The sequence below is a fragment of the Neofelis nebulosa genome, chromosome 13 (genome assembly GCF_028018385.1).
Source record: "Neofelis nebulosa isolate mNeoNeb1 chromosome 13, mNeoNeb1.pri, whole genome shotgun sequence".
Classification (NCBI taxonomy): domain Eukaryota; kingdom Metazoa; phylum Chordata; class Mammalia; order Carnivora; family Felidae; genus Neofelis; species Neofelis nebulosa.
The window spans coordinates 8,264,412-8,279,658 of NC_080794.1; the positions used below are offsets into that span (position 1 = coordinate 8,264,412).

General features: G+C 40.4%; 1 protein-coding gene across 4 annotated transcripts in view; it reads left to right on the top strand.

Annotated features, from left to right (window-relative positions):
- The window catches only part of RYR2 (ryanodine receptor 2), a 768,107-nt gene that overhangs the window by 455,088 nt on the left and 297,772 nt on the right, over window positions 1-15,247 (top strand). For all 4 annotated transcript variants that reach the window (XM_058696266.1, XM_058696262.1, XM_058696264.1 and 1 more), the window contains one exon: window positions 1,175-1,258. In XM_058696266.1, the coding sequence (XP_058552249.1) occupies window positions 1,175-1,258 (84 nt within the window). The remainder of the gene's footprint in view (window positions 1-1,174; window positions 1,259-15,247) is intronic.

Consider the following 15,247-nt stretch of genomic DNA (forward strand, 5'->3'; position numbering starts at 1 on the left):
AGAATATGAAAAATACAGGAGCGCCTGGCTGGCTCTGCTGGTAGAGCATATGACTGTTGATCTCGGGGTTGTAAGTTTGAGCACCATGTTGGGTGTAGAGGTTACTTAAAAGTATAATCTTAAAAAAGCAAATCAAAATGGTAATGAGATACCCTTTTAACCGACTAATTGGCAAAGCGTAAGCGGTTTGGTAACTGTGTATGGGAAACAGGCGATGTTGTAGACTGCTGGTGGGAATGTAAGTTAGTAGCGACTCTGTAGACATTTGATAATATTTATGAATCCTTGTTTTATCTGATTTATGTTGAGAGCTAGAGAGAGAACCAGTGGAGGAGGGGGAGAGAGAGAGAGAGGGACAGAGGATCTGAAGCAGGCTCTGCACTGACGGCAGAGAGCCTTATGTGGGGCTCAAACCCACGAGCTGTGAGATCATGACCTGAGCCGCAGTTGGATGCTCAACTGACTGAGCCACCCAGGAGTCCTATAAATCTTTAAAATGCATATACCCTGTGACTCAGTAATCCCATGTCTAGGAATTTTTAACCTACAGATGAAGGATACAGTACATGTACTAAATGTATGAGGTTATTCATTGTGGCATTGTTTATAATAACAAAAGACTAGGTATGAACAGAGAACTGGGTAAAAACATTCTGATACATCCAACTAATGGAGAACTTCAAAGTTGTTGAAAAATAAGGCAGCTTTATATGAAAGAACCGTATATCAAAGTTATGGTGCAAAGTCAAGATAGAAAATTGCAGAGAACTATACTCATTGTGTAAAAGGGAACAAAGAAACAATACACACGCACACACACACACACACCCACACACACCCATACACCCATACATGTGTGTTAGAGACTGCACAGACTAGAGCAGGATATTCAAGAATTGGAAGCAATCAGTGCCTTTAGGGAAAGAAACAGGACCACAGGGAGGGGTTTGGAGAAAGACATACTATTCACTTGTTTTTTTGTGAGGTTTCAATTTACAATGTCTTACTCATTACTCAAAACTAAATACTTTATAAGCGTTTTTCCTTTGCATTAACAATTTCTTCTCTGCTTTCAAGGTTGACTGTCCTACCTTATTCCCATCTGCTGTTGTGTTGGGTTATTCCAGACATAGAGAGGGAGTTGTTACAGCTCATCTCTGGTTTTGTTTTCCAGGACTTTGTTGGCATTAGGATGTCATGTGGGAATAGCAGATGAACATGCTGAAGAAAAGGTGAAAAAAATGAAGCTGCCCAAGAAGTAAGTTGAACGTCTAAACAATATTAGCCTATGCATCAATTTAGTGCACACAAATAACTCTTTTTTTAATTGTATTTAAATCCAAGTTATCATATAGTGTAGTAACAGTTTCAGGAGTAGAATTTAGTGATTCATCACTTACATATAACACCCAGTGCTCATCTCAACAAGTGCCTGCCTAATGCCCATCCCCCATTTAGCCCATCCCCCTACCCAGCAGCCCTCAGTTTATTCTCTGTATTTAAGAATCTCTTATGTTTTATCCCCCTTCCTGTTTTTATATTATTTTTGCTTCCCTTCCCCTATGTTCATCTGTTTGACTTCTTAAATTCCACATGAGTAGAATCATGTATCTGTCTTTCTCTGACTGACTTATTTCGCTTAGCATAATAGCCTCTAGTTCCTTCCATGTTATTGCAAATAGCAAGATTTCATTTTTTTAAATCACTGAGTAATATTCCATTGTATACATACCATATATACACATTGTTTTTAACCATTCACCAGATGATGGACATATGAGCTCTTTCCATAATTTAGCTATGGTTGATAGCTATAAACATTGGGGTGATGTGCCCCTTTGAATTAGCATTTAAAAAAAATTTTCTTTAATGTTTATTTGCTTTTGAGAGAGAGAGAGAGAGAGAGAGAGAGAGAGAGACAGACAGACAGAGTGCAAGCGGGGGAGGGAGGGGCAGAGAGAGAGACACAGAATCCGAAGCAGGTTCCAGGCTCTGAGCTGTCAGCACAGAGCCCAAAACGGGGCTCGAGCCCATGAACTATAAGATCATGACCTGAGCTGAAGTCAGATGCCTAATCAACTGAGCCACCCAGATGCCCCTTGAATCAGCATTTTTGTATCCTCTGGATAAATACCAAGTAGTGCAATTTCTGGGTAGTAGGGTAGCTCTATTTTTAATTTTTTGAGGAACCTCCATGCTGTTTTCCAGAGTGGCCGCACCAGTTTATATTCCCACCAGCAGTGCAAAAGTGTTCCCCTTTCAACTCAGCCTCACCCACATCTGTTGTTTCCTGAGTTGTTAAGTTTAGCCATTCTGACAGCATCCAGATAACTCCTGATGGATACCTGGGTGACTTCCTCAGTAAGGAAATAAAGCTCAGGAAATATTTGGGAGTATTTTATAAAAAGTATGTTATTTTCTCTGTGTGTAGGTGTGCGTGTATACACCTGTGCCTATATTCCTAACTGCTTATCTATGGTTTTCTACTTTCTACAAAAAATATTCGTATAATTTAACTTGGCTTTTACTAAAAGAATATATATATTTTTAAATGTTTTTTAAGGTTTATTCATTTTTCAGAGACAGAGAGAAAGAGTGGGAGTGGAGGTGGGGCAGAAGGAGAGGGAGACACGGAATCTGAAACAGGCTCCAGGCTCTGAGCTGTCCGCACAGAGCCCGATGCGGGGCTCAAACTCATGGACCGTGAGATCATGACCTGAGCTGAAGTTGGATGCTTAACCGACTGTAACACCCAGATGCCCCACTAAAAGAATATATTTTAGGAATAGTTATAAAGTTGGCATTATTATCGACATTTTACGATGAGAATCTGAGACTATGAATGCTTTTAGGGGTGATTTTACCTGCTGGGCTACAGCCTCTATTCTGTGATCCTGTTTAACTTCTCAAAACCTCACCTTTCTCAGCTGCTAACAGATGATACCTTCTTCATAAGGATATTTGGGTATTAAATGAGGAAGTGTTAAAGAATTGATTGCTATATCCTGTTATTATTTTTGCTTAATTTCAGTTTCCAGGAGGTACACATTGTAGATAGGAGGTCTGGAAATGTGGTCAGTAATATCATGAAGATTAAAGCAAAGCAGCCACCCCGTAATCTCCATCAGTCACCCTGGCTTTGTGTTACCCCAGATAAACACAAAATCAAAATAGAAATAGTGTGGGAAGCCCCAGTGACTCAGTGGGTTAAGCATCTGACTCTTGATTTCTGCTCAGGTCGTGATCCCAGGGTGGTGGGATGGAGCCCGTGTTGTGCTCTACTCTGAGCTTGGAGCCTGCTTAAGGTGCTGTCTCTCTGCTTTTGCCCCTTTCCCCTGCTTGCACGCTCTCTTCCTTAAAGAAACAAACAAACAAGCAAACAAATAAATAAATAAATTTTTTAAAAGGGGGATAAAAAGAAGGAACATCAGGCGAGTCATGTTGCTGATGTCATGCTTGTACCCGGCATTTTAGAAACTAGGAGCATTGCGGGGCGCCTGGGTGGCGCAGTCGGTTAAGCGTCCGACTTCAACCAGGTCACGATCTCGCGGTCCGTGAGTTCGAGCCCCGCGTCAGGCTCTGGGCTGATGGCTCAGAGCCTGGAGCCTGTTTCCGATTCTGTGTCTCCCTCTCTCTCTGCCCCTCCCCCGTTCATGCTCTGTCTCTCTCTGTCCCAAAAATAAATAAAAAACGTTGAAAAAAAAAAAAAATTAAAAAAAAAAAGAAACTAGGAGCATTGTAATAAACAAAGCCCCAGCCCTTATTGAGTGTACATCTACAGAAGTTTCTTCCTCTTCTGTTAGATTTATTCCTACGTGTCTCATCTATCTTAGATATTAAGGATTTCTTTCTTTTTGTCGTTGCACATGATGTCTAAATGATATTTTAAAAGATATCAATCTAGCAATATTACTAAATTTATTGTTAACAAATACCTCTGCAGATTCTTGGAGTTTTCCAGGTAATAATAATATTACCTGTTATTGATGGCAGTTTGTTTTCTTCCTTTCCAATACGCCTACTGTTTTTCTTGTCTCATTGCATTGGCTATGTTGAATATCTCAGGTAATAGTAGCTTATAGTGTCTCGTTCCTGAATCTTTAAACAAACAAACAAAAAAAAACTTTGGGGTTTAAGTACCTTGTAGATTATTAATGGATCCCATTATTATTATTATTATTATTATTATTATTATTATTATTGTTTATTTGAGAGAAAGAGAGAGAGTGCTAGTGGGGAAGGAGCAGAGAGAGAGGGAGAGAGAATCCTAAGCAGGCTCAGCACTGTCAGTGCAGAGCCCGATGCAGGGGTGAATTCCGGGAACCATGATATCATGACCTGAGCCAAAATCAAGAGTCGGATGCTCAATTGACTGAGCCACTCAGGCACCCCTTATCCCTCCTTTTAATCAACAAATTAGACATTCATACAGAAACGAGAGCATCTTTGTGGAGGTTTCCGGATTTTGCACCTTACTCCAAGAGACCCAGCAGGAATCTCACTCATCAGTTCAGATGGTAGGAGACAGACAGACCCCAAAGAAACCTTAGAACCTGATTAACAGGTGCAACTGCCCAGATCCCTCTTGTGGCTGTTTGGGCAGGAATTGGGTGAGTGCTGAACTGAGCAGACACTCACCCACCACAGAGAGCTTGCAGAAATCTAGCCCTTCGAAAGGGAGATTCCAATACACCATTGAAGAAGAAAGGAAAAGGAGGGGTGTCTGGGTGGCTCAGTTGGTTAAGCGGTTAAGTGTCCAACTATGGCTCAGGTCATGATCTCATAGTTCATGAGTTCGAGCCCCATGTCAGGCTCTGTGCTGACAGCTCAGACCCTGGAGCCTGCTTTGGAGTCTATGTCTCCCTCTCTCTCTGCCTCTCCTCTACTCATGCTCTGTCTCTGTCTCTCTGTCTCTCTGCCTCTCTCTCTCTCTCTCTCTCTCAAAAATAAATAAACATTAAAATAAAAAGAAAGGAAAAAGGAGAAAATGAGTTTAGTCATGGTGAAGTGGTAGGAGAAATTTTCTGGACACTGCCCTACCTCCAAGAAGGTGCCTTTTGGGGCTGATTTATCTAGTGAAGGTGACCTGTCCCACAGGCAAAGAGGAAGATGGTGAGAGAGGACCCAGCTTCCCCAGCTGGCAAGATGCAGCTTGAGATACCCATTTCTGTCCATCAGCACCCAGTGTACTAATGTGGGAGCTTAGTGGGTGGAAGCTTAGGGAGGATTTGGGGAAAGAGGAAGATAATATTTGCAGACAATGAATCTGGTCAGCAGAAAGTCCATCTAGAAGCCTTTGGGAATGACATGCCCTACCCCATCTCCCTACCCAGTCCATGGGCCTCCCCAGCTCACTAAGGGCTAAACCCATACTTCTCCCCCACTCCGCTGCCGGCTTTGTGTGTGTGTTCCCAGGTAACTCCAGGAGACAGGGAGTATGCTCAGAGAACAGGCCACACATGGTGGGCAAGGAAGTAACCATAAACTTGAAATATAACACTCCCCTCTGCAAATCAAAAAAAGAGGTTTCTAATTACCCGCCTGGCCAACTCTAAGAACCAGAGAAGACACAAGAGCTGGTTAAGAGGGTCTTGGCAATTTCAAATGCAAAAGCAAAAATGCATACCTGTAAGCAACGTGAAAAATCAAGAAGTGTAGAGTCACAAAAGGAAAATAATTCTCCAGCAACCAAGCTCAAAAGCATAGAGTATTAGGATCTGATAAAGAATTTAAAGTAACCGCTCTGAAGAAATTCAACATGTTAAGAGGAAACTCAGAAAGACAATCCGGTGAAATCAGGAATCAGGAGTAACATTAATAAACAAAAGGAGATCTTTACCAAGGCAATTGAGATTTAAAAAAGAACTAAAGGGAAATACTAGACCTGAATAAGTCAGGGAATGAGATGAAGAATGCAGAGGAGAAAATCTGTCACAAGGCAGTCCAGGGGTAAGAAGGACACGTGGCTTGGAGGACATGAACATAGAATTAATATAGTTAGAAGAAGAGCGGGACCTGAGTTTAAAAAGAGTGAAGAGGGGCGCCTGGGTGGCGCAGTCGGTTAAGCGTCCGACTTCAGCCAGGTCACGATCTCGCGGTCCGTGAGTTCGAGCCCCGCGTCAGGCTCTGGGCCGATGGCTCAGAGCCTGGAGCCTGTTTCCGATTCTGTGTCTCCCTCCCTCTCTGCCCCTCCCCCGTTCATGCTCTGTCTCTCTCTGTCCCAAAAATAAATAAAAAACGTTGAAAAAAAAAATTAAAAAAAAATAAAAAGAGTGAAGAAAGCCTAAAAGACCTCTCAGATTCTATCAGAAAAGCAAATATCTGAATGATCAGGCTCCAGAAGGAGAAGGGAAGGTGAAGGGGACAGAGTTTATTTAAAGAAATAATAGCCAAGAACTTCCCAAACCTGGAGAATGACTTGGATGTACAAGTCCACGAAACTAATAGCACGTGCTATTAGCTGGGTGTAAAAAGACCTTCTCCAAGACACATTAAAAAAAATTTTTTTTAACGTTTATTCATTTTTGAGAGACAGAGCACCAGTGGGGGAGGGGCAGAGAAAGGGAGACACAGAATCCAAAGCAGGCTCCAGGCTCTGAGCTGTCAGCACAGAGCCCGATACGGGGCTCGAACCCACGAACCGCGAGATCATGACCTGAGCTGAAGCCAGATGCTCAACCGACTGAGCCACTCAGGTGCCCCTCCAAGACACATCTTAATGAAACTCTCAAAAATCTACCATAAAGAAGGAATCTTGAAGCCAAGGAAAAAAGAAGGTAACTGACAAAGGAAGCCCCATTAGGCTACCTGCTGATTTCTCAACAGAAACTCTGACAGGCCAGGAGAGCGTGGAATGATGTATTCAAAGCATTGAAAGATAAAAATTGCCAGCCAGGAATATGCTGTATGGCAAAGGTATCCTTCAGATACGAAAGAGAAATAAAGGCTTTCCCAGACAAAAGCTGAGGGAGTTTACTGTCTCTAGACTGGCGTTACAAGAGAGGCTGAAAGGAATTCTTTGTGCCGAAATGGGAAGACGCTATCCCAGAAACATAGGGTGTGAAAGCTCACAGCACGCTGGTCATGGGAAGGAACAGTCACACTTAGAGAACTGTAACTCTACATTCGGTTGGTGTGTTAACCACACAACCATGGTATGAAAGTCAAAGGAGACGAGTAGTAAGAACTATAGCTGCTATAAATTGTTAACAAATGCACGACACAAAAGGAGATAAATTATAACATCAGTAATATGTAACGGAGCGTAAAGGTGGAGCCTTTTTAGGTGTTCAAAGATAAGTTGCTATCAGCCTAAAATGGACTGTTTTATCTGTAAGATGTTTTATTGTAATTCACAAGGTAACCACCAAGCAGAGACCTTGAGTGGATCCTCAAAAGACAAAGGGAAACAGAACATACCTCCGTGGAGTATAACCAGTTACAGAAGTAGGCATAAACAGAGCAGGGGGTGGGGGTGGGGGGTGGGAAACAATGGAAATGCAAAAGGACCAGAAGGCAATGAATAAGATGGCATTAGTAAGTCCTTACATATCAATAATTACTCTAAATGTACATTGATTGAATTTACCCATCAAAAGGCACAGAGTGGCTGAATGGGGAAAAACGTAACTCCTACAGGCTGCCTACAAGAGACCCATTTCAGATTTAAGGATGCACACAGACTCAAGTGTCATTTGCATTACATGCTACATTTCCTCTTCGAAAATAGGCCATTTGAGTGTGAGTGTTTTCTGATACATAATGCACACCATTTCACTAAAAATCCTTAAGGACTTCTGTAGAATGTGTGATTCATGGTAGTTCTTTTCTCCCTTTCTCCTTATTCCTCTGCAGAACAAACAAGCAGACAGCTGAAGAGTGTAACACATTATATTATCGTCAATTCTTAAATTCACAAATCTTTGTACATTTATTGTAAAGTGAAGCTCTGGACCCACTGCATAGTTTGATGAACATAGAGTCCATTTACTGTAGGAATAAAGAAAAAACGCAGTAGAAATAATCCACTCGGAGAGTTTATGATTGCCGATTTCTAATATGCCCAAGTAATTGAGATTTTGAAGCAAAACTATAGGTTTACTTTATATTTATTTATTTAAAAAAAATTTTTTTTATAGAAAGAGAGAGAGTGACAGAGTGGGAGAGGGACACAGAGAGAGGGAGACAGAACCTGAAGCAGGCTCCAGGCTCTGAGCTGTCAGCACAGAGCCCGATGTGGGGCTCAAACTCATGAACCATAAGATCATGACCTGAGCCGAAGTCGGATGCTTAACTGACTGAGCTACCCAGGTGCCCCCAAAGCTATAGGTTTAAGTGAAAAGAAAATCCTTGTCTAAATACCAATGCCATTTATTAAAACTTTTCTTTAGCACTCATGTGTGTTAATAAATCAGCACAGAACATAGGACCAGGAACTGGTTGTCTGACTGTATCACTGGGAATAATAGGTAATGTTGAATTATGAATTGGTAGTGTTTAGATTGTCTGAGAGGTCTTTAAATCCAGTGACAAATCCCCTCCATACCCCACTACCTTCTTACCACTAATGCTAATGAAGCCCCTGGTGGTGATGGGAAATGGAGGGGTAAGTGGTGTCTCAGGCATATTGAGCCACATAAAAGGCTAAGAATGATAACCTAAGGCTAAGAATGCATATATATAGATACAAATGACATTTTGAGATGAAGGCTTGGATGCTGAATGTGTGGACCCATGACATAGTACATGTACCAAATTCAGTTTGTGTAAATAGTTACTTAAGTGAAAGGCAGTGTTACAAATACCATTGGATTTTTTCTGTAATGGTGAGGCACTGTGGTCACGAAAAAACAAAACCGGTTTATAGACTTCTTTTCTGTGTAAGGAGTAAATTTCACAAACCACAAATTAAAAAATGCACTAGCGTGCAATGTTCTTTATTTTCTCTGATCAGGTTTAATCTTGCATTCAAGCCCAATGGGCCTTGCACCAGAATGAAGCTTAGTATTAGAAACTTAATCCTAGTCTTTTCAGGGAAAACTCTGTTAAAATCATTGTTTTCTGTGTTTATTCTCACCTTTAAATTTTTGATTGAAATGTCATATTCTCAAAGTGGTTTTTCTTGGGGCGCCTAGGTGGCGCAGTCGGTTAAGCGTCCGACTTCAGCCAGGTCACGATCTCGTGGTCCGTGAGTTTGAGCCCCGCGTCAGGCTCTGGGCCGATGGCTCAGAGCCTGGAGCCTGTTTCCGACTCTGTGTCTCCCTCTCTCTCTGCCCCTCCCCCGTTCATGCTCTGTCTCTCTCTGTCCCAAAAATAAATAAAAAACATTGAAAAAAAAATTTAAAAAAAAAAAAGTGGTTTTTCTTGACATCTTAAAAAAGATAAAATAGTTCCCTATGTAAAATTGTACTTTTCCCCATGTCCCCTCTTCTACTTTATTTTTCCCCATAGCACTTACATCTTCTAACATACTATTGTTTTACACTTTGTTTCCTGCCTACTTGCATCCGAATATAATTCCTATAGACTTTTTTGTCCATATTGTTCAGTGATATATCATTAGTTCCTGGAATAGGGCCTAAAACATTCTACCACCAAATGAATATTTGTTGTTGAATCTGAATTGAAGGTCTACCCTCCTCTCGCTCCCAGGACCACCTGTGTTTAGGACACTCACCCAATGGGGAGCGAACACTGGATCCATCGTCCACCTCATTTGACTGTGCTGCCAGGACTGATTTATGTCAAAGAAAACCAGAGCTGGACAGGAGTTAAAGCCATAAAGGCAAATTGTATTCAGGAACTTTTGCAAATAGGGAAGAGAGACCTATGTATGGAACTGGACTCCATTCTGAATACAACAGTGATAAGTGGGGATTTATAACCAAGGAGCAGCAGGGCTGCAGGTCAGTAGATAGAAAATTACTTAGGAAGACACATCAAGAAGGGGGATTCTGCAAGATGAACTTGATAGGATTCTTGCTGAAGGCAGACCAGGTGATGGGATAACAAGGTAGGGGATGAGGGATGCCATCCGATAGGAAGGTTGGAGGATTTTCCTTAAACTGATTGATCAGTAGGATTCTTGCTAAAATGGAACTAATTGGAACATGACAGAGCCCAAGGTCAGAGTCCTAGACAGAAAGAGGATTCAGAGGAGCCTGACTCAAGTTTGGTCTGAGTGTCTTTGTCTTTTGTCTTCATTCACCTCTGCTGGCATCTTATGGGGTGCCTGTTTTCTGCACTGGTCTTGGTAATGAGTCCACACAGTGGGTTTCTCCTTCTCATTTCTGTGAGTCCTCCAGGTCACTGCTCTTCTTTTTGCCTCTTCATTGCTAGAAACCTGAGAATATTCTCTCTGGCAACTTGGGGATTGCAGTCGGTTGGTGGAGGGAGGTAGGAGACTTGGCTGGCTGCCATATCTGTTTTTCTGTAGTCGTGATGCACGATGAAGGGCTTGGGTGTGGGAGATTCTAGGACCTGGCCATTATCCTTGGTACACTCTGGGAACAAGACAGAAGTTCACTTTGGCCGCGAGATCTACCTGGTCTCTTCCTGGGTGGGGGTTGGAGAACTCTGGCTTCCCTCTAAATCCTCCTGTTCTTCTAGGCTCTGTGGAACCTATTTGGGCAGGGCATAAGAAGTCTTTATCTGGTCTTCCTTCTGTCCCAAGGCATCTGGGCCTTGCTCTTTTGATACTCAAAAACCTAACTTTTACTGTCAGAAGGCCTTTATCTAAAAGACTATGGTCTCTGCAGTGAATTTTCAAAGTCTATTTTAAAAATCCAAACCAAGAATGGCTTTCTTTGGTCTCTCTCTTGAGATGACCCCTTCTTAGGGCACTGGATACCTTGTGGTTTTGTTTGAAAGGGGCTTTGGGGTAGGGGAAGGCCTTGGAGTAAAAAGAAATTGATAAAAGGGAGTTGGGTGGTGGGGGCAGGTCTTCAGGGCACTTCATCATATTACCTTTACTTAAAAACAAAGAAGTGAAGTAATAGAAGAAACATATCCCTTGTCCATTTCCCTCCTAATTTGTACATTGAAATTAATTCTCCTGTATTTGTGCTCTGGAGGAGTTTTGAATTCTCTTTCTGTTCTTTCTGTGAAAATGTCAGCCCAGGATGCATTTTTAGTAGATGTGCTTCCAGCAAAAACTTGTCCTGAATATCTCTGATGTGCAGTCATCTGAGATTTTCCCATTTGTTCCAAGGTACTTGAAGGGCGGATTTGGTTTTGAAATTTACACCTCACATCCACTGAACTTGGACATAATCTTTTCATGTTTACTGCACATCTTTCACAGCATAATGACTTCCAAGCTTCATTTAACCTGATTCATCCTAAACAAGGAAGCTTGAGAGGTGGGAGAGGCTAGAAAAAAAAAAAAAAAAAGAAAAGGTTTTTCTCTTTAGTGTTTTTGGAATTCTGCCATGTTTTTGATGCCACCACTTTAATAATTGCCCCTTTAGTGATGTTATACTGAGCACTTTATTCAGAGGCTCATTTAGAATACCTGCTTCAGAAAAATGCGGGTCAGGTGGGAATGAAGCCCAAAGTGAAATTGCTACTTCACGTGACAACTCATCAGCGGGGTCAAGTGCTGTCATTTTTTGTTTACATCTTCGATAATTTGGTGCAGATGACACTGGCAGTTTGCCAGTTTTGTTTCATTTTGTTTTATTTCTCCAGGCACAGGGGTGTTTTAGAAAAGAAACTGAAGCCCTATACACGTAGTTTATTAATCTCACTGTTGTTTTTTTTTTAAATTACTGGATTTTATGCCACGTCAAAATAAATTAACTGAGAGATAAGAACTACAAAAGAATTTTGATACCTTGGAAGGTCAGTATATTGAATGTATTTATTTAATTCCATATATATTCCTCTTTGGCTGGATTTCAGGATGATTGATGGAACAGGGACTTTGCATATAAAAGTAAAGGAAGTAAAACGATACCTACTAACCAGACTGCAGGAGAAACAGATCTATTGACTGATTCTGGCAGAATTTTCCCAGGAAGGTCAAAAAGGGAGAATGTAACACATCAGCATCAACATCTTTAACATGAGATATTTTGTATTTGATGCATATGATGATGTATTTTGAATTAATAGAATTACTATTCATACAACTTTTCCCTATTATTTGAGCTACGAAATTCTACTCCCCAAGAATTATAATGGTAATCTTTCTTTCCTTTATTTCTTTTAAATTTCTGGAACTTAATCTGAAACTTTACTTGAAACCACTTAGTTTCCAGTTTACATGCAGTACAGGAAAGCTTTGCTTTTTGTTCTTTTTCAACCACAAGAAGAGAATATTTCATATAAGCAGTTGGTTGATCTTTATGTACCTACTAAAATTACATTAATAAGGTGAAATGGACAGTATTTACCAAAGTTCATTTATGCTCCTTTAAAAAAAATCCTATTTTTATATAATGATTCGATTCTTACTTTCTCAACATGTACTCCAAACGAAAATAGTTTTAAAAATCATTGTGATACTACTAATTCATATTGGTTAAGCATTCATGATGTCACCATTTTTGTTAAGTCTGTGAATTTCAAAAATATCTGTATTTATTTTTACTATAGGTGATTTGAAGTACAACAGTATGGAAATAAGGGTCGGGGGAATGGGAGTCAGTAACTTTAATTTGGATGGGATTATTAGCCATTTAAAAGAATCACTTTATTGTTATTTTTTGATGTTTATTTATTTTTAAGAGAGAAAGCATGCACAGGAAGGGCAGAGGGAGAGAGAGACAGAGAATCTGAAGCAGGCTCCACATAGAGAGTCAGGTATCGCGAGATCATGACCTGAGCCAAAGTCGGATGCCTAACCGACTGAGCCATCCAGGTGCCTCTAAAAGAATCTCTTGAAGCTTCAAATCCTTTCTTGCACAGGGTTATGAAGAAAAGTAAAATAAATTATAGTCTACATCTGAAAACGAGCATAAACCAATTATTGTGCCATGTTAAATCAACAGATGCAAATACATCTCCAAGGGTTTTCATTATGATCACAGATTGAAGCCAGTCTAGTAGACATTCCATGTAGGAAGAGGAAATTTTAGAAGATAAAGAGAAACGCTTATGTCACATATTAGCCAGCTTTATACATTAGTAGAATTTATCTATAATTTTTGATATGGAAGGACCTCCTTCCCATCTTCCCCCCTTCAAACATCCCTCCGCATTCTGTATGAGATATTGCTGGAAAGCCTACCATTAGAATTGGTTGTCAGGGGAAGGATTTTTTTCACTTCACATGCACATACCCCTCATTAAGGTGGGTTAGGCTCTAATCGATTTTTCATAGATTAGTTTCCAAACTGTATCCAGTATGTCTCCTGCCTGACAGTTAGGAGGTCTCAGGGCCATTACAAAATGGGAGGAGAAAGACTTGTGTGCTGTTATGCTACCTCCTGCTGGGCGATGGTGGGGAAGCCAGGAGGAGGGTGTCAAGCAGAGGTGGGAAGACTGAGTTCTTGATCACTGATTCTAACACTGCCTCCAGCTGGTCATGTTAAACTTGGAAATTAAACTGTGCTAGCTTGATCATATGTTGGTACTTGGAAAATAAACTCTGTTAGCTTGATCATCTGTTGGTACGTTAGAAATCTATTAGGAGCTCTTTCTTGAAGAAAATATTTTTTGAATGAGTGGCACCTGGCTGGCTCAGTCAGACGAGCATGTGACTGTGGATCTCAGGGTTGTGAGCACAAGCCCCTCGTTGAGTGTAGAGAAAACCTTTAAATGTACATATTTTCTGAAAAAAGAACTTGTATGTAGACTGTGCTTCTAGTTTACAGATTTATCTATTTATAACCAGAATTCTATAACACACAATGATTTGTATGAGTGGTTAAAAAATCCCATGTGATTTCTTTATATAAAAAAAAAGACAGGAAAAAAAAATATTGTTAATTACCCAAACCTTCAGAGTGCTGATTTAAAACAGAATGAAATTTCTTGTCTATAATTATAGCTTGTGACTATAAATTGAATGACATAAGGCAGGAATTAACCTTAACTGTAACAATTGCCAGAACAATCTAATCCACTTAAACAAAACAAAACAAAATATTTCTCATACTTTTGTCTATAGATAAATGACTTATAAAATACTAGAGGTCTCCTAAGGAAATAGAAGTAACTAAGGCAAAGTCAACTGTATTCAACCTTAACATTATTTATTGCTGTAACACATCAATTCATTCAACATATTTTTATTGAATGCTTACCATGTATCTGGTACTATTCTCCGTTTGACAGATAGTGAGGAATACGGCAGTCAAGCTCTCTGCTCCAAAGAAGGTTGCCTGCTAATTCTGAGAGCCATAGCCCAGAATACTTAAAAGAAAAACGATGACATAGTTTTATCTCAAAGAGCATTTTCTCATGTTCTAATAATTTTTTTTTTTAACTTGGTATAGTTAGCTGGTTTTCTTTGTACAAAGGAGAATCTTTGAGATGAAGCTGCATGTACTGGGGTGCCTGGGTGCCTCGATCTGTTAAGCATCCAACTTTGGCTCAGGTCATGATCTTGCAGTTCATGGGTTTGAGCCCCGCATGGGGCTCTGTGCTGACAGCTCAGATCCTGGAGCCTGCTTCCGATTCTGTGTCTCCTCTGTCTCTGCCCCTCCCCACTCATGCTCTGTGTCTCCCTCTCAAAGATACACAAACATTAAATAAAAATGATGCATGTACCTTTATATTCAGTATATAAAGTTAATTTTTGCAAACACTACAGATCATCAAAAGGCTGCTTATCTGCCATGCCCTGTTTCAAGTATAAAGACAGTTAGAAAAATGGATTAGAAACAGATCCTGACCTCAAGGCATAGTTGATTATAGGGAATAGAACAATGACAGAAGAATGGCAGGGAAGCAGCTATAAAATAGGCTTTGTTCAAATCTCAGTAGTTAAAAAAGAGAATGAGGCAGCTGTGTGTCTGTCTGTACAGAGAAGTAGGGCAGTATTATTGCCCTAATACGTGCATGTTTAAATGTTTATATTTTCAATTTTATATTTCTTCTGAAACATGAAAACTTATGCTCGTTTTAGTACTTTCTTTCCATTTCAGAGTATGGAAGTAGTCTCTGATAAGAATTCCCTAAAATCCAGGCCTTCCTAATATTTTAGATGATTATGCACCTGGGATTTCCTACTCTCTGTCTTATCCAGAGGCTTCCTAAATTATATAACCAGGGAAGTCAAAAAGGGGGAATGAATTCATAA